General features: G+C 40.9%; 1 protein-coding gene across 2 annotated transcripts; it reads left to right on the top strand.

Annotated features, from left to right (window-relative positions):
• The first annotated feature begins 3,101 nt into the window (after positions 1-3,101).
• Positions 3,102-10,492, top strand: LOC104461312 (serpin B10-like). Of its 2 annotated transcripts, XM_010072851.1 has the most exons (8): positions 3,102-3,201; positions 4,444-4,621; positions 5,405-5,518; positions 7,146-7,280; positions 7,686-7,803; positions 8,178-8,320; positions 8,889-9,044; positions 9,935-10,492. In XM_010072851.1, the coding sequence occupies exons 2-8, from the start codon at positions 4,454-4,456 to the stop codon at positions 10,337-10,339; spliced, it is 1,239 nt and encodes a 412-aa protein (XP_010071153.1). In that variant the 5' UTR covers positions 3,102-3,201; positions 4,444-4,453; the 3' UTR covers positions 10,340-10,492. The 2 variants fall into 2 exon arrangements, with proteins under 2 accessions (XP_010071153.1, XP_010071154.1); XM_010072852.1 differs by lacking the exons at positions 3,102-3,201; positions 5,405-5,518 and having other exon boundaries at positions 4,454-4,625; positions 7,150-7,280.
• The last annotated feature ends 9,580 nt before the right edge of the window (positions 10,493-20,072 follow it).

Here is a 20,072-nt window from a genome sequence, read left to right as displayed (position 1 = left end):
ACTGAAATAAAATAAAATTAATAATAATATTATAATACTATTAATAACAACAATAATATACAAATAAGGGATACACAGTGTAACTGTTCACCACCTGCTGACCAAGGTCCAGCCTATCCCTGGCTAATAATAACTTCAGAGTAGAGAAAGTCCCGAAACCATGATCCCAGAAAAAAGAGAGCAAACTTCTGGGCAGATCCTTATAGTATATTGGCCATGACATTGGATTATATGGAATATCTCATTGTTCATTTGGACTCATTACTCTGACTGTGCTCCCTCCCAGCTTCTTGTGCACTCACACACTAGCAAAACATACGAAGTTGGAAAGTCCTTGGTTTCATAGTAACAACTAAAACCATCAGTATATTATCAACATTCTTCTCATACCAAATTCCATACTCAATCCAAAACACAGCACTATTCTAGCTGCTAAGAAAAAAATTAACTCTATCCCAGCTTAAACTAGGCCACTCAGCCAAAAATATGAATATAGTGCTCTGCTGGCTGAACCAGGAATATAAACAGTACTTACAGTGGTAAAAAAATATTTGAAGATGTCAAGGAAACTGAACAGCTTTCCTTCAATTATCACATTTTTATTTTGATCTACCTGAAATATAGAACATGTTAGTTTTGAACTAAATCTGGTTTCCAAGAGCTATTAAGAGTTGACAGATAAAACAAGCTACTGATGAACATGAAAACTCGTCATGGAAAGCTGTATCCTAAAATACTGTGTGAAAGCAGGAGCTACCATTTTTCTGTGATAGAAAGTCTTTCTCTCAAGACCCTCCAGAGCCTTTATTTTCACCTACTCCTGAACCCAGGTGCTAATAAACAAAGCAACACACTGTGTAGAAAAGTCACAATGACTTGTGTTAAGTTACATGGAAACCGGAGGAAAACAAAATGCATTTATATAGCTGAGACCTGGCCAGGGCACTGCCATCCTGCCAATAATTGTCCCGAACAAATTGAAACATGAATTACTACAGTGAAAAGTCCACAGGTTTGCCTCCCACAGGAAGGATACCATTAACACAAATATAAGCCTTCTAGTGTGCTGCTGTGTTGACTTGGTATAGAGTGGGAGTGACAGCACCGCTGCTAAGTTGGCAGTAGCACCACCCATTGAGCCCTGTCCTCTGGTGGTGCCAATTTAAAAGGACTTTGGGAAACATTATCAATGCATCACATTGATTTAGCATATGTTGTCCTTTGACAACATATAATTTTAGTTACTTGGTATGCTTTTTTTTGCTAATGACCAGCCATGCCATTCAAGAGGTGTTTTAAAAACGCAGCTTTAAAACCTTGTACAAAGGCACAAGCCTCTCACTGAGTCTAACCCAGCATCTCTATGTAAACAGAACACCTCGGCCACTTCTTGTAAAGCAGCAAGCAGTATTACAAGTTAGCAAAATGATTTCACCCCTGCTTTAAAACCAGAAAATCCACAATAATTGCTCGAAGGGATGAAGTCTATCCAGTGTATCTATCACTCGTTCAACAGCATGGCTAAATTTGCAAAGATTACTCAAATCATTTAGGCTTTGGAAAGCACTTAAGGCCAATGTAAACAGACTATAACTTTCCCAGGTGCAATGGAAGCAATTAATTCTGCAGTGAACACCCCTCCTACGCTACGCTGCTCTCTGGAAAACTTAACGGATGCATCTGATTCAACTCACACTGAAACATGCTGGTTTTGTGTAGCTACAATTTCAAAAGACCTGAGGGGCAGGAAAACACCATCTGATTGAAGTCATACAGTTCCTCACAAGGAGGAAAGCAACTTTAACAAAGCTTTCCATTCCCAAATTACAATGGTGCAGATGCACCATTGGCAAGGGACCCTTTGCAGCTGCACCCTCCTATGCCCTACACCAAATTTTGCAAGTACTCCCATGGCTCATTCCTCGTCACAGGATCTTCTGTACCAGCCACTGACCTACAACATAAGCCCATGTTACGTGTACGTTTCACAGAATGGTTTGGGTTGGAAGGAACCTTAAAGACCATCTAGTTCCAACCCCCCTGCCATGGGCAGGGACACCACCCACTAGGCCAGGTTGCTCAAAGCCTCATCCAGCCTTGTCTGTTTATAGACAGCAGGTCATAAGAAAGGTCTCAGAAGGCAGTTTACACCAAGTGACAGACCTTGTGAGTGAGTTTTGCTCAGTATTGGGAAGACAGCCCCGGAGAGGAAGCAGTTCCTATCCAGGTTTTCAAGGCGGTAGTATCAACAGTGCAGAGACATAAAGAATGAAATAAAGGGCAAGGGTAGGATTACACAGAGTTTTTCAGTTGGGGGTCAGAGTGGGGATGGACAGCTACAAAAAGGACAATAGAGGAAGGGACAGCATGAATGCAAGGAAAAACAGGGAGGGAGGTATTTTAGTAGCCAGGACAAAAGAAAAAGAGGATATGACAGAATGTCAATTTCTGGAATGGAAAATAAGGAATACGTCTCTGAGGTGCTACATTGATCAAACAGCAATTTCAGATTAGGGTGGGGAAACAGGAGCAGAAGGAAAAAGAAGTCTCATCTAAGACCCACATCAGGTCCTAGTGCTGTTGCCACTGACAATAAAAGCAAGGGTCTGGTGCCTGTTTCTCAGTCTTCAGTATCTCATAGTGACAACATTTCCCTGGTTGTACAGTCTTAGAATGCTCCAAGATTAACAAAATCCTTTTTCCTAAAACAGAAACCCACCAGGAGTGTTTTTAGCAGGAAACGGACAATAGAAAAATTCACACATAAGAAGTCACTGTCCTTTATCTGTCTGTCTGTTCCTCAGAAATAATTTCTATTAGATGACTCATAAAAGAAGTAGGTCAGAAACTGTATTGCTTTTTAAACCCTCCAAACTGCAAAAGAACGGTTGTCTAAAGTAGTGCGAGTTTAGGTTAATACTAGCCTATGCCACAAAAGTGTTTATAGAAACATTTCTGCAGTCAGTTTTGTAAGGTTCTTGTATGGTATCATTCTCACCATCACTTCACATCCTACTCTGACATGATTCAGTTCTTCCACAGGGATGTGGTCTTCAGGGTATAATAAATTGCAAAGTCATGAGTCATAAGAACCTTTGCAGAACTGGCCAGACACATTATAAATTCACCCTACCCTTCATGTGAACTGCAGAAACCTTGGAGACACCTGGAGCAGCAGTGTTCCTCCCTGCACAAAACAAGGTACTGTAATGATTTCTAGAGATTATTTATTTCATATACTCTTGGATTATGTTGCTTTGTTGACAAATGCATAGAAAAAAAGGAAGCAGTGATCTGAACTGGAGAAAACAAATGCTTGGGTAGGTAATTTACTAACATGGCACAGGCACGGTCTAGAAGGTGAAAGTCTTAAAAATATCCAGGAAGAGCAATTTATTGTGCAGAGTGCTATAATTTCTAGAGCTCACCGGCTAGCACATATATCATAGCAGAGTAAGAACCACTGTGTTTGCTTAAGTCAGCTAATGTGTTCCTGTGCTCTTCAGTTCAGGACAGCTCCTGGTTTGCAAGCTGCTCAGAACCACAAACGATTATGTTGCTTTGTTGACAAATGCATAGAAAAAAAGGAAGCAGTGATCTGAACTGGAGAAAACAAATGCTTGGGTAGGTAATTTACTAACATGGCACAGGCACGGTCTAGAAGGTGAAAGTCTTTAAAATATCCAGGAAGAGCAATTTACTGTGCAGACCACAAACTATCTTTATTCTAAGGCCATCCTAAACCAACCAGAATAGCTCCTAGTCCCTGCCTAGAGCTCTCAGCTAAACCTGCAATGCAAATGACAAATAGCAGCATTTGTGGTCCACTGAATATGGAAACCTTGTCCTGCAGAAGAACTGGGAAGCTAAGATCCGGGCTAGTGCTCTTAAGACAGAGCTTCAAGACATTTTTGAAAGCCAAAAAGGGAATTCAGGATGCTCAGCAGGCAATAGTTGGGGCAGCGCTTGCCTAAGCATTGGAAGGATTTTTGTCCTGACCTAAAGGAATAAGTTTGACACATAGTGTTAGCAGAGTTCAGTACAGTTATGAGCATCAAAAGGCTCTTGCACAAATTGAAGCATAAAAATTGTCATGAGACAATCTCTCAGTATCCTCTAGCCTAGGCTCTGATGAGTAATACTATCAACTGTCACTCCAAGTTGCTGTAAAAGACAATGCAATAAACGTCTTGGTGAAAAAATACAAAACAAGCTTGAAGGCTGTTTTTTCCCTAAGCAAAATGATAGCTAGTGTCACCAGTAAAACAGGACATGCTAAACTTTATATGACTTTATAATAGTTCTTCTCATTCTTCATAGATATAAATACATTTTGAAAGCCTTTAAATCACAAAAGAAACTTCAAAAACTGAAGATAAATTTGCAACAAAGCAATTGTAATTAGTCGTTCACTAACAGCATCATTTCTCCCTTTCTGTGCAGGTTCCGAACAATGGAAGCCTTGAATCAAGCAAACACAAGCTTTGCTCTCGACTTTTTCAAACATGAGTGTCAGGCAGATGGTGACAAGAATATTTTGTTTTCCCCTTTGAGTATTTCATCTGCCCTGGCTACTGTTTATCTGGGAGCCAAAGGTAACACTGCAGATCAGATGGCAAAGGTGAGTCTGGGCTTCAAAAGGTAGCTGACTGAAAGGGTTGATCTCTTTGAATAACATCCTCTATGCAAGAAATTTACTATGATGGAATAGAGGAAAGCCATAAGCAGAAAACTTACTGTAATTAAAATGCTGCACACATATGCCAGCTCCTGTCTCACCCCTGATGTGCACTGCAATGAATAGACCAGTTCTCCCCTTGTGCAGGTCAAAGAAATAGTCTACTCTGGTCTCTCGAAATAGGCAACCAACAAATGAGAGAAGTGGCACTGGTGACATTGTCTCCTTTAAAGCCTCACCAGCAGAAATAAGGGATCTTTATGCCAAAGCTCAGTAACTTGGAGCACTCACCAGGGAGTGGGAGACCTGTATTCTCCTTCTACTCTGCCACAGATGACTCCCATCTCACATCTCATCTCTTTGGAAATGACCCCAAACAAAAAGACTCTCCCCTATAGCTCTTATAAGCTTTGTAGTCTGCTAATATAAATCCATATCCACAAGGTTAGAGAAGAAACTCAGTTGGGGTGAGATTACAACCCCTCCTTCAGAGTAGGTATTTTACAGGCAAAATCACTTACTGAAATACCTAAATTGAATTTGTGCAAAGTTCATCACTTCAGCAGGTGGCAGCGAGAACAGCCCCAATGCATAGTTACCTAGCTCCCGTCGTAGGAGGGGAGGCTTGTGAGTTTGCATCTGCTAAGTCCCATGACATCATTGAAAGGTTTTACAGAAACAGCAAATTTTCTATCGTTGCATTTATCATTGCTTTTTCCACTATAGGTACTTCATTTTAACAAAGCTGAAGGAGCTACAAATGTCACCACAACCATAAAAATGCAAGTCTATTCCAGAACGGAAGAGCATCTATCAAAACGATATGCCTGCCTCCAGAAGGTATCTCACCAAGTCTAGCGATCAAGCTATGGGCATGGGGTTACATCTTCTCTTGCTTGTCTTTTCCGTCCACATTTGCATTTGCCTATGTTTGCCTTCCTCAGATGTAGTGTACACAACTAGTTGGTACAGCATCCTGTGATGTCTCCTCACCTAATGCAATACTTATTACATGCTTCCCCTATTTAGGCAGAATTGCAAAAACTAACCTCAAATTTGCAAAATTTAAAATTTACTGTTACCATTGTCTGTCAATAGATCTCTTGAGGAGACATTTTCTCAAATTATTACTGTTCAATAGCTAGCTATTTAGCAACAACCTGTTCTTTGAACAGGCACGGTTCCTACCTCAGAGAGCTAATTACAAGAACAGACCTGCCCTTCCACACACTTCATTGCAGCATCAAGACAACAAAAACCAGATTGTTAACTTTTCCAGGCTACCTATCCTTGATGTGTTTCAGAAATTAGTCTCCATTTGAACTGAATATTTAACAAAATAAATCGACATGTTGGAATTTCCCAAGGTAGACCAGTTGCTTTCAATAAATCTTAGAGCAATGAAAATCATTATATTCCTGAGATATTTCTTTGACATACTGGCAGGCATCTTGTACTGAAGTATACGTAATTTAAAACAGCAGAAAAATACAGAAAAGTACATGTAATCCCTCTGAGTCAGTAAAGGATGTTTTTCCTCATTTACAGTTCAACCACGGTGGTGTGAAGCTCTTCTCTCAGCTCTTTTCCGTCATCCTTATTCTTTGTGGGAGTAAGCCATTTCCTTGCAGTCTGCCCACAAAGCCCCAGTGGCCACGAGCTCTGATGAATGGGAACTTGGATCTGCATCCCACAGCCAAATCCCATAGTGGGAAGATTTATTTCAGGGGCTACGTCAACAACCCATTTGCACAGTATTAACAGGAGAGGGATTGTTCCTCATCAGTAATGCTTGTCTGAACTGTAAGAATTACAGAGCGCTGTGGGGGGGGCAAAAGGACTGCTCTAACATTTCAGAAATGTGTCTGTTCATGACTCTGATTCTGAGGTAAAGACAAGATGAATATAGCACAGATTTTTAGTTTATTAATTCACAGCTTAACTTCCTTGAGCTCACTTGGGAGTTTGAACACACGTTCATTTAATCCTGTTACTTCAATACAAAGAATTTACTGCAAAATAAAAAAATAATTACAAAATATTAACGTTAAGAGCAAGAATAAGAAGTTTAGGGATAAACTTTCCATGTAACACACAGCTTTCATAAATTAAAGGAGTCACACAGCCAAATCTTCATGTATTAACAACTATATTCTGTCTCTCACTCTCTGGATATACTTAGTTTCACAGTCTCCACTTACAAACCCTTAAATGTTTTACATAGCTCAGGCTCTTAACGCTTGCCTTCTGAGACACTTACAGCGCCTATACCATGCCTACAAATCTTAATACTTTCAAATTATTCTTTTAATAGCTGTCTGGTTTAGAACTCCTCTTGTGCTGCAATACAGGTAACAGATCACCTGAACAGAAATACTTCACACGGAGCTGTGTGAATGAAAAAAATAAGAAGTTTTGAGTATTTTACACAACAGATGAATAACATATTTCTTTCCTTTTCTCCAAGACAGAAATTGGCAAATCGGATAATATCCATACTGGGTTTAAAGCACTCAACTTTGAAATCAGCCAACCCACTAAAAATTACCTGCTTAAAAGCATCAACCAGTTATATGGAGAAAAATCATTGCCTTTCAGTAAGGTAGGCCATTTATTTAGATTATGCAGTGCCTTTTAACCTTTAGGATCTATCTGTGACAACATACCATAAACCATACACTTTAAAAATTTTTCATTATATCTGCAAATCATGTTGTTATCCTTAACATAAATGTTTTCTATGAGATTTTTCCTGAGACTTTGGACACTAAAATTTTAGTTTTATGGGATGTGTATCTAATTCCACAATGATTCACAGATGTAGTTAGGTGAGAACATTTAAATTCAGTATTTCTACTTAAAAGATACTTTGTTCCTTTGACAAAATGCTGCACTTGTTGTCTATGTATTTTTTATCAATGGTTTCTCTCTGTTTGGCTGTAGTTATTTATTAGCATTCATATTGGCAGGCAACAAACATAAGACAGGTGTCTCTCTTGCGCTGCAGGAATACTTGCAGTTAGCCAAGAAATATTACAATGCAGAGCCACAATCAGTTGACTTTCTGGGAGGAGCAGATGAAATCAGAAGAGAGATCAATTCCAAGGTCAAACACCAGACTGAAGGTAAGCTCCAGCCTCTCCTGTCCCAATTCAAAAAGAGCCATTTTGGCATTGAACAAAATCTCTGTACCCAAGGGGCCTAAGGCAGGTAAACAATTCACCTCAGAAAGGTAAATCAGTTCAGTTTTCCTAAAGCTGTCATCCACTGACAAGCCTTTACTAAAATGAGTGTCCTCCACCTGAACATGTGAGGAATGTAGCTTACTCTTTGCAAATCAAGGTTATCACAGTAATCACATATTTGCAAATAATCTCAAGCTAGGAACATGCTATACCAGCATTTACAATTTCCCCGGCTTGTATCTGCAGAAATTGTGCCAACATTTACTCTGAAACAGTAAAACTGCACAAATGCTTAAATGTCCTGTTTTGTCTAGGTAAAATCCAAAATCTACTGCCTCCTGGATCCATAGATTCACTCACCAGACTAGTCCTGATGAATGTGCTCTACTTCAAAGGAAACTGGGCAACAAAGTTCGAAGCTGAAGCTACCAGGCAAAGGCCTTTCACAGTAAACATGGTATGGGAATATACTGACCCATGTCCAAGACTGCAGGCGGAAAACACAGTGAAAGAGAGGGAGATAAATTCCTATCAGACTTTAAATCCACAGGAAATCCAGCATGAAAGTTATTTCATTTAATGCATACAGCATATTTTCTTCACCACAACTTCAGCACAAAGACTGCACACACATACTAGCACCTGAGCCACAAGTAAAATTGTCAGAAGCTGTTTTGAAACAAGCTTCTCTTCTCTGAAGGCAGGGAAAACAAAAAGGTGAACAAAACTGTATGGGTTAGTTCTTTACATTTTCATTTTTAACCATACAGCAAATCAGAGTGGAATACAGCTTCCTGTAATAGGAATATCTGAGAGATAGCCTGCCCAGCCTCCAACTGCCTTTCCAGAAGACTAGAGGTCCTCTGTAGATCCTGTGTCCTACCACTTAGAGCCATAAGGATGTCTCAGACACACTAGGCAACTTGTGCAGTAAATCCAATAAAGTTCCACTGTGCTACTTTAACTCAGTCCTTTACTGTTCAGTCAGAGTACAAATGGCAAACATCTAATTTCTTTTGTTGCAGCATACAACTAAACCAGTGCCAATGATGTACCTGAGTCATAAATTTAACTGGACCTACGTAGAATCAGTCCAGACTGATGTTCTTGAGCTTCCATACGTCAATAATGACCTCAGCATGTTTATCCTGCTACCAAGTGATATCACCGGCCTACAAAAGGTAAAGCAACTGAGAACATAAATCATGTGAAAAAACAAGTGTGTCATTATTTACTTATGTTATGCATGTGCAAGGTAAAAGACCACGTTGCAGTCACGTTTCTAGGAAGGAGGGTACTGATCAGGCTCAAGGAAAAGCAAATCCCAAACTTGGTGTAGCATTGTCAACTTGAACTTCTTGGAGCCCAGACTAGATTTCTTACTCTGGGCAGCTGGCACTTCTGTGGTTCCTAACATTCCGTCTTGGAAATAGGTAACCCAAACCCTACAAGACTGGCTCTTCTTCCAGCTAAACAAAAATGAGGACAGAAAGCCAGATTGGCTGAGATTCACTGTCTGGATACATTCAGACAGATATTATTTAGCTAAAAAAAAACCTCAAAACAAGCAAACACAAGTTGGACAGCCTCCTTTACTTTCCAGGCAGTCCAGAGCTAATACATATGGACACTGCCACCTTCTGTAAAGAGACGGATCCTGCCTTTGGATAATAAACTCGTATTAAATTCTCATTTACGTTAGTGGGTCTTCTGTAGAAAAAAAAACAAAACTCTTTTCAGTAAATTCTAAAACGTAGGGAAGACAGAAATGTGAACAGCAAATCAACAAGACTATTGTTACTTGGCACTGATGCTTTGTTTTACAACTGTTTAACCCTGTTATATTCCCTGACAATTACTGAGAGCAGTTAAAATACTGCATTGACCTACTGTAGAGCAACATACTCATTTAGTCAAAAAGATCTCCAAACTGGTCTTTCACTACATGTTTTTTTTATACTCTTACAACAGTCTGAAAAGTCCTCCATTTAAGAAAAGAGAAGAAATAGCCCTTAGGGCACAGGTTTTTGAACATACTGCAATTTTCTGATTCTCTTTTTACTAATTGCAGCTAGAAAGAGAATTGACGTTTGAAAACTTGTCTGCATGGACCAACCCAGAATTAATGGAGAACACGAAAATGGAGGTTTATCTGCCCAGGTTCACATTAGAAGAGAAATATGACCTCAAATCTACTTTGAGCAGGATGGGGATAAAAGATGCCTTCACTGAAGGCCAAGCTGATTTCACAGGAATGTCAGAGAATGGTGATCTGTTTTTGTCACAAGTTTTTCACAAATGTTATCTGGAAGTCAATGAAGAAGGCACAGAGGCAGCAGCCGCCAGTTCAGCATCACTAGCATCACGAAGTCTTGGTGCTACTGTTATTTTTGTGGCAGATCACCCTTTCCTCTTCTTTATCAGGCACAACAAGACCAAGAGTATCATCTTCTTGGGAAGGTTCTCTTCCCCCTAGAAATTTCGCTCATTACTAAACATGCTCTTGCAACAACAATCATGCACAAAATACACACCACAAAGAGCATCTCAACAATCTGTGCACTTCTTAATTTTGCTGTACTGTTGACAAATCTCTCAATGTTAGGAGAGAGCATATATTAAAGATAACATGGAATTCAAGCCTTTGGCTCATTTTCCTGGCCAAAGAACCCAAAAATGGTAACACTACACTACAAGCACCCAAACTGTGCACAGAACAACACTGATGCCTCTTTTCAGTACTTCCTGAACCAGAACTGCAACAATGCAGAATAGACTAAGTTGATCAAAACCAGTAATTCCCAAGACGCTTTATTTGGTATATAAGAAGGAAAGAAACAGGAAAAACTCTTTCCTGCAGAATACTGCTGCATCTCCATCGGTTTCAGCTCACTAAACTGGTCATCCCAGGAGGGCTAGCTCACCCACATTCTTGTCAGTTTTATACCAACTTTGCAGCCTGGCACAGCTGATAATGAAATAAATCTGCAAAATCCTCTGTGTTCCTGATACTGGTGCTTCTTTCTTGCACGCAAAAGCACTAACACATGTACTTTCTAATCTCTGTCACACAGCAACTGGAAAATATTGAACAACACTATAGAATTAGAGGAAAATAAAACACGTGCCTTATAAACCTTCTTTGTAACCTTTCATGAATTCAAGACTGTTGCCAGCCCACAGCTGCACTGCTTTACTCTTATTTGCTTTGCCACTTATTTCACTGGTTTGAGGGAAGATCAAGTTGGAGAACCAAGCCTGTAATACTAACTCCCTAAGTGCACATTTTCTCCTCTCACAGCTCTTTCTCCTAAGGAGGAGAATGTCCTAATCAGTCATACATGTTTGCATTGGATGCTCCTAAGTCTCTGAATTCACAACAGAGAGAGAAGGACTGGGTCTCTTACAGGACATGCACACACCAACAGCATCTTAAATAGAAACATCTCTTCTTGGGATGGCAGGACTCCCTTTTTCTGACAGAGAGGAGACTGCTGACTGTCACTGAGTTCTTTCTGTTTTCTTCCATGTGGCCAGATGCTTCCAGGGTCCCTTCTGGCTCTGCTTTTCAAATGGGAATAAGCATGGGAAAAGTACTGTGAAGCAAGTGCTTTATTCTGTCCCCATACAACCTCAACAGCACTGCCTTCTGTCTCAGCTGTAAAACATGACACAGGATCCCTGTGTGTTCAGATGTAATTCTGTCATGCCCTGCTTCACCTAATGTAAAGGCTTCTTGTCACCATGGCCAAGCCTCTTAAGCATTTTCTGCTGTGCCTTAGGAATAAAGACAGGAAAGGCACACCTCGGAGGCCACGGAGGAACAAACCCATGACAACATGCACCCCCAACTTACTCACAAGCCTTTAAAGTCTATGGAAATGTGAATCACCTTTTCTCTCTCCTTCAACTGTTTATCCATGATTGCAAAGATGACACAGTTAATGTCCACTTAGCAGTGCCAGATCATTACCAATTGGCAATGGCCACAACATCTAAAGGGCAAGTTGCACATTAGGGAACAGCCTTTTCCCAGGGCAAGCAGCACAGCACTGGAGAAGATTGCCCAGAAAGGTTGGGGAATCCCTCCACAGAAGGGCTGCAGCTGACCTTATCTACTGACAACTCTGCTCCAAGCAGGATGTTGACCCCTGGATGTCCCTTTCAATTAACATGTGTTATTTTCTCTCTCTTGGCAACAGCCGTTCTGCCTTGCCACCTCCCTTTCTCATCCTGCCTGGCATCCTTGACTAGCAAAGGGTGCTAGCTTACCCACTCTCAGCACACTTCTTAGGGACTTCGAGTCTCCTGGTTTGGGCTTTCCCACCACCTAACCATTCAGCTGACCTTTCTCCTATCCTGATTTCTTGAGGACTTACTCATCATACTAAAACCAACACTTGTTTAATTTCTGGCATTTCTTCATTGCCTTGCACAACATTGACTTCTGCCACTTTTCAGAAGACTTGACCCACTCTATTCCTGTAATCGGGCTTGCAGCAAAATGCTTAGCACTCAGTAAGTTTCCTTCCCCTTCTCATTCCCCTGCCCCTGTCCCGCAGGGTCTTACACTTGTTGCCACTACCTTCTTCCACCACCCAACAGCAGCCCAGTTCTCTTCTGGGACCTTAGAGTGACAACTACTGCACTGTGTTTGCCCCTGTTGTATTTTTTCACTCCACCCTTGCTTGAGCCCTCCCAGTGGGGTTGTTTCAGTCCTTGCCCTCCTTTACTACATGCAAGTACCATGCACTCAGTGTTTTGCAGTGTTTCTCTCAAACGATTCCCAGCCATGGTTGCAATGAGAATTCTTCACCAACACAATGAGTGGGGTGTCCATCCCTTACCCTGAATGGTCCTTCATGGCTTTACCTCTATCTATGCTCCTAACGATCTTCAATCTGAAGTTGGACTCCCAGTGTCTAATTCAATCACTAAGCTTGACATTTTATGCTGACGTTATCACATTTGAAACCCAGGAGTCACAGCTGCACAAAGCTGGAGAGGAGGATCAGGCCTACAGTATCTGCTTATATCCAGAAACCAAAACCAAGCATTCTAGTTGCGTAACCTTTTTACTAGTCATTTATTTTAAACAACAGACCAGTTGTCTCCACAACACCAGAAGACCACTGGAATGGGTGAACTATTCTGCTATCCTGTCAGCAGACTATTGTGGTGTAACAACAGAGCTGAGATTTTAATTCCATTGTCCTTTTGAAATGTTTAGAACTGAAAACTGACAAGGTCAAAAAGGAGACAAAATTACATAATATCTTTTGGGGATGTAGTAGAAAGGAGCTTTGGGTAGGCGGAAACAACCTGGACGTAGGAGAGAGGAAAGGGAGGTGCAAGCAGCACTATATTTCTAAATTTATTCATTGCTTAATACACAAACGCAGAACCTGACCAAGGACAACTTAAGTCTTCTCTCTCACAGGATCAGAGGTAAATATTTAAACCAATTCAAGTAACTTTTCTGATGCTTTTAAAAAGTGATTTATGGCTGCATGACTGTATAGGTAAATTACAATATACCACTGTTATAACATGTTATTTTTGCCTCATGTTTTTCTAGAGGTCAATCTTTACAGAAAATAAATCTGTGAGGCTAAGGAAAACTGCTAATTCAGAGCAAAATTGATCACAAGAAGGACAGTTTTCTTAGGGCAGCAACTGTCTTATTAATTAAAATCTTCAGTTTGATAAAGGAGTCCCATACTTCAGGTGAAGAAAAGGCCATTTTAATTTTGCAAAGGTACAGCACTGCACATGATCAGGCCAGGGACTCAGAGTGGAAAACAAAGAAATTTCGATACTTATGCTCTCTTGGTTGTGGTCTCCAAGGAAAAAAATCACTTTGTGACACAGATTTGATACTGACAGCACACTGACTGCCAGAAGAACTGTAGCTCCATTCCATGCATATAAATCTTAATAACAACAACAACAACGACAATTCTGGTCTCTTGACTGGAAAACAACATAAGGCAGGTAGTACTGAGCAGATATCTTTAAGTATGGAATATTAATAACCTCAAGGAATCTGCCAGTTTCCAGGGAAAACGAAATTGTTGGAACATACAGAAGGGGTAGTAGGTATACATCATGAATAAACTCCATCAATTTTAAAGTAAATAACAGCTTTGCTGTTCATGATACTACTCAGAATAAGTGGCTGGCCAGGAAAAGCACATGATCCTAAGAATTATGCCTAAATTATTTCCCAGTATCAGCTCTCAGTTCTTTACAGATACCAAATGAAGTAGTGGGACACTCAGGAGTGTTGCAAACCTATGTACTAAAACTGCATTGAAATTCCCCTGGGAACATTACTCTCATTCGTGAAAGATGAAATGGAAAAAAAATCCACAGCTTACAAATCTGCACATTTTTAGAAACCAAAGGCAGAGAGAAACACAAAGAAAACTGCAGCTGTATAAAAGAGGACATATGTACAATTATGGGAAAATATTATTTGATAACAAAAAACCTAAAAGAAATTGCTGCACCTAACAGGTGGCAAACAGTAACTGTGTGGAAGATAAAATACACAGCAAGGTTATTCATTTTAGTGGGTGCCAATGCATTGTGTTGCACACATAACATTTCTCACTAATATGCACTATGTACATAATTTTAAACATTCAAATAGTATAATTTTGTCTGTTGCCTCTTTCCAGGCTGCAGCAATGGAACTGGTCTCACCATCAGTTGGCAAGTTCACAGTTGATCTTTTCAATAAGCTGAATGAGACCAACAGGGGCAAAAACATTTTCTTTTCCCCTTGGAGCATATCATCTGCTCTGGCTCTGACATACCTGGGTGCAAAAGGCAATACAGCAACAGAGATGGCAGAGGTAGGTTGCTCTATGAAGCTTATACCCCATACAACATCTGGCTCCTGTACTAGCTGAAAAATTTAGTGTTAGAAAAATTTGCCACCACAATGACAAGGAACCAAGGCAGACCAGAGAATGTAACAAGTGAATAGTAAATTTTATTCACTTCATAGCAGGTCCCCCACTTCTCCACTAAGAGAAAGTGTTCTATGGGTGTTCTATCACACGCTGAGCACAAAGGTTCTCTGAACCTGACTTCTTCTAAGTCATTCTACAGCTTCTACTTTACCCTGTGATTCTATGATTCTGTCACACATGGGAAATTCCCTTTGAGAAGCAAACAGCTGATGTCAGTAGCTCCTAATTGGCAGGAGGCCTAGAGATCCCAGCACCCTCCCTCTCTCCCCTGGCCAGCATGCATCTTTCTGACTTGATTTATGCTTTCCTGAACAACTGCCTGATAATCCAGCAGGAAAACAGGAAGGGCTTTGGTATCTCCACATCCCCCAACCCAATCTTCCTAATGTCACATGGGCACACTGCCCAACGCTCTCCTCTGTGTCACTGTACTCCCGTTCAGATGTCTTTGTACCATTATCATGGGGAGAATCACTTGGGTTTGCACAAACACATTGCTGAGAACAACAGCTGTGGAAGGGAGTTCAGCATCACATCATGCAGACAGGAGCACTGCACTGATGCTCTGGGAGAGGGATAGTGCTACTCATTGTTACTCTATGGGATTTCGGTATACTACAGCTTCAGCATCCCTTTGATTAGTCACCTAAGCAGCAGACAGCACAGAGAGTTATCATAAGGAGTAAAACAAAACAAAACGAAAATTTGATCCCCGTTTGGTTTTAAGTCACACCAGTTCCTTCATGCCTATTTCTTACCTTTCAAAAATCTGCTTGCAGGTTCTTTGCTTCACTGAAGCAGCAGGAGCTGAAGGCTCTTCTGTGGCCAGACCTTCTCGGGGGAGACCAAAGAGAAGAAAAATGGTATCTATTAGAACTGAAATCCCACAATAAAGCATCTCCAGAATAAAAATATCCAGACACAGGTTTAGGAGTCCCAGTATTTCTTGTCTGCACCCCTCTTTAAAGTACAAACCCCAACATACTTCACAACAGTTCAAGTTCAGTTCCTTTCACTCACTCAGATTCTGAGACGCATGGAAGGACAAGTCACTGGGATAGTCTGGAAGGTTTGCTATATGGCAAATCAGTTAATCCAGTCATAAAGACAGCGCTGCAAATTGCAGTGATGGTAAACTTGGAAAAATAAAAAGTAAGACAGAGAAACCCAAACCCTTCTCCCACATATATCATCTAGCATGTTTTGAAAACTTCATGCAAAAATGTAATTGCTGAATGTACGGTTTCTCTTTCCAAGGATTCTGAGCACAATCAAGCTGAAAATATCCATTCTGGCTTCAAAGAGCTTCAGACTGCCATCAACAAACCCAGAAGCACCTACTCACTGAAAACTGCCAACCGCATTTATGTGGAAAAAACCTTCCTATTACTGCCTGTAAGTTAAATTTCAGAGAGGAGTAAGAAAAGGTGCAAAAAAGTATTTGTCATTAATAGAACAGGTTTGAATACTGCAAATAAAGAGCCCTGGATTCCAGTGACAACTGGAAGAGCCCAGCTGGTCTGCTCACAGTATTTAAGGATGCATTGCCATTTGACTGTAGTGTAGGGGTTCCTTTTCACGCAATATGGCTTTATTATTGGAACCCCCAATATATACAATTGTAAATGAGACATTAAAATAAACACATCCATGAGATATGCACAGCATTCCTCGGTTCTCCAAATAAAAGTGGGAAAAAAAGAAGGGAATTTTCTGTTCTTTGGTTATTTCTTAACTGTTAACTCACAGTCCAACAGAGAATAACAAGCAAGATCCTGCAGTCCTCTAGGCCGAAGAAGCCATCAAGAAGTCCAAGAGCTAACAACCTCCCTTTGGGACTGAAAAATCCAGTACAGCATAGAACTTACTTCTTTCGTTTGTTTGGTTTTTTGCTGTTTTTCAGACATACATACAGCTCAGTAAGAACTACTACAAAGCAGAGCCACAGAAGGTTAACTTTAAGACTGCACCGGAGCAATCCAGAAAGGAAATCAACACTTGGGTTGAAAAACAAACTGAGGGTAAGCTCAGCTCAACCCCAACATCTTTGCTCTCCTATTAAGTCAGCCTGCCGTTTCCTTTGGGCAGGTGCTCTAGCTTCCTCACGTGCTACTGCAGCAGCCAGGTCATGCCTTCTGATATGAACAGTGAGCAGAGATGCATTGGGAGGACACAGAAAGAGCAGCACACTTAAGCAGCTTCAAAGACCTGATCCAGACCTCAGGGAGCTTCTTGGGGAGACTCCCGTTGACTCCACTATGCTCTGCATCAGCTGGTCCTCAAGCACAACTACTGCTGCTGCGCTGCAGCAATGCACTACAGGAAGAGCAGACATAGGGGAGAAACACCTGTGCAAACCAGTGTGCTTTGAGGCAGGTGGGGATGTCTACCCAGGAGGCAGCTGGCCAAAACCAGGACAATCATCCTGCACTGGCCAGAGGTACTGGCTTCCTTTTACCTGGTGTAACCGGCTGGTGAGGTAGTATATGGCTTTCTGCTTCTAGTTGTTTGCCATGAAGCTGTGAGATTTTTTTGGGGAAGGAGTCAGTCCCAGTCAGCTAGGCAGGAGAACCAGGCCGCAAACAGCTCTGGAAACTGTAAATAAACTAATTGATTTATGTCAGGATAGTATTTTAGGGAGAAGGGCACTGAAGCATGGAGTTTTTCACTAAGGAGTTGAACTGAGAGAAAAACAATTAAAACATGTCCTCTCTGTGCTATACTGGAATGAAATCTGATTCTTCTGATTTCAAAAGGCAAAATCAAGAATTTGCTGAGTTCACGAGATGTGGGAAACTCCACCAAGCTGATCCTGGTAAATGCCATTTACTTCAAGGCAGAATGGGAAGTGAAATTTCAGGCAAGAGATACAAGTCTGCAACCCTTCCGACTGAGCAAGGTAAGCTCCTCCAGTATCCTCCTTACCATAAACAGCCTGCTGACAACAGCTACTGGTGAAATCTTTCAATTTCGTAAGTCTTTTAGGTATCCCTGTGGTAACTAGACTTTCTGTGAAAAGCTGGTTACAGTAAAATGTGTCAGTGCTCAGCTTGCTGCAATATTAAGATGCTGCTCAGGTAAACGTTTACGAGCTCCAGATAAACACCTACCATCTCCAAAAGCACTAGAGTCATTTAAGACCTTTTTGTAAAACAATGCTAAAAGAGTTAGATCATAAAAACATGATTTTGAGAGTCCAAGCCTCATGGACAGGAACTACATGGCATGTCATGGGAGAGTATGGTACCCAGGCCTCTGTGCTATGCAGCCTAGCTAAGAGCAAACTTACCTGCTCAAATACAGCTGCAACAGGGTACCCTGAATGGGTGCACGGTTGGGCAAGACTAGAAGTAATGTTAATGTCGTATTTCCAGAAGAGATGTCAATAAATTCACATTAAAAGACAAGAGCTCTGTGCAATTTCCACCAACTGTAGCTTCTGCCTTCTAATTAGCACTTACACTTTGGCTGCTTACCTGAATGAAGGGGTGTAGATGTTAAGAGAGGTTACATACTCCTGCAAAGGCAACTGCTTGCCATGAACTCCACTCATCATGAGCCCCTTTGGTCAGACATTGTTATTTTCTGCTAAGGGTTGTCACATAAAGAGCAATCAGCTAGTCACTTTTTATTGCCAGAGAAAGGAGACCCCAGAAAAACTACACAACACTCGTCCTCTTAAACGACAGCTGTTTCTCTGCTGTAGTGTTGTAAGGCCATATCCATTACCTGCTCCATGCCCCTAATACTTCTAGACATTTCTAACACTCTTCCTCCCTCCTCTGTGGGCTGCTGTGCATGTTCTAGGAAGAACAGAAAATTAGTCAGTTAACCACACAACAAAATGCTCTGGGACAAACACCAAGATAAGCAATACTGTTCAGTCAAGAAAAATTTCGGAAAATTAACAACAAATCGCTGTTAGAAAGCTGCTTATAGGAGCTTCCTCTCCCTCCACTGCACTGAGTCACTGTCATCCTTCCTCTCAAGGAATGATTTCTAACTTACAAATAAAAACTTTACAGAACAAGTCCAAGCCTGTGAAGATGATGTACATGAGAGATACTTTTCCAGTTCTCATCGTAGAAGCAATGAATTTCAAAATTATTGAGCTGCCATATGTGAAACATGAACTCAGTATGTTCATCCTCCTTCCCGATGACATCAAAGACAGCACTACGGGTCTCGAACAGGTAAGAAAGTATGCTAGATCCATTTTGTATCACCACCCAGTCATTAAAAAAAAAAAAAAAAAAGGGAATTTTACAAGGGGAACACTATATTGATTTGAGGGCGGCCAGCCATATCTCCCCCTCTGAGTGTTGTCTCACAAGCAGGGTTTGTCACCTGGAGTGCAATAAGCCCATACACATGCAGAGCTGAGATACTGTTTATTGTATGTCTGCACAGAGATGGGTGCTAGGTGGTAATTCCACAAAGCAAGCACATCTGGTTTCAATCACATTGTGTATTTATACAGTTCAAAATGTTAGTTCTGTCTACTTTGTCACATCCTTCTAACTCTAATTGGTTAGTTTCTATCTCTTCTTAACTGCATTTGGTTAGTTCTTTTCTCACCTCAATTTAAAAACACATCATTCCTTAAATTTACTACGCATGCTTGGCATGCGAGGGTCTTAATTCAGGGAAGGTTGTCCACACTTAGAGGTGTGAGAGGATAAGCCACTTTCGGATTTTGCTAATCGCTAACTTGGCTGACTGCTCCAAACACAGTGCTTATTTTTGAGGATGTTCCCATCTTCAAGGGTAAATCTAACAATCCTTAAGTGATTAAAAAGTTCTTCTCAACAGTCCCAAAGACTGTCTACACAGAGAGTACATATTTGTGATGTTAGCTCTAATTTCACTTGCAACATGAGGACATGCTGTTTGATCTCCTCCACTAGATGAATTAATTTCTTTTAATACCTATCGAATCCTGCTCTTGGTGTCCCAAGAAAGTTCCTCCACAATGAGCATCCTTAGGTTGGTAAGAACTGAAGACAGTCAACACTGTGCATAAACAGATTAAACAGATGCTTAGCTCTTCAACAGCCCCCACACCTGACACCCAAACCTAAATGATCTGTAAGGGTTAAATCTCCCTTCACTGCACATTCAGGAGGGACAATACCGAAAAGTAGTCCCAGCCTCTTCCTGAGATAAGGTGCATGGAACAGACATCTCTTCTCCATGCCTGGAAGTTTATTCACCATATTGTTCTCCTTC

This window comes from Pterocles gutturalis, unplaced genomic scaffold (assembly GCF_000699245.1).
Source record: "Pterocles gutturalis isolate BGI_N339 unplaced genomic scaffold, ASM69924v1 scaffold35912, whole genome shotgun sequence".
In the NCBI taxonomy this organism is placed as follows: domain Eukaryota; kingdom Metazoa; phylum Chordata; class Aves; order Pterocliformes; family Pteroclidae; genus Pterocles; species Pterocles gutturalis.
Note: the sequence above shows the minus strand (reverse complement) of the source record. Positions and strands in the feature narration are given on the sequence as shown.

Excerpts from the sequence above, each read along its gene's own strand:
- LOC104461312 (XM_010072851.1), top strand. The coding sequence starts at position 4,454 with ATGGAAGCCTTGAATCAAGCAAACACAAGCTTTGCTCTCGACTTTTTC. Across the intron at positions 7,804-8,177 it reads GGTCAAACACCAGACTGAAG|GTAAAATCCAAAATCTACTG; the intron begins GTAAGCTCCAGC and ends TGTTTTGTCTAG. Across the intron at positions 9,045-9,934 it reads ATATCACCGGCCTACAAAAG|CTAGAAAGAGAATTGACGTT; the intron begins GTAAAGCAACTG and ends TACTAATTGCAG.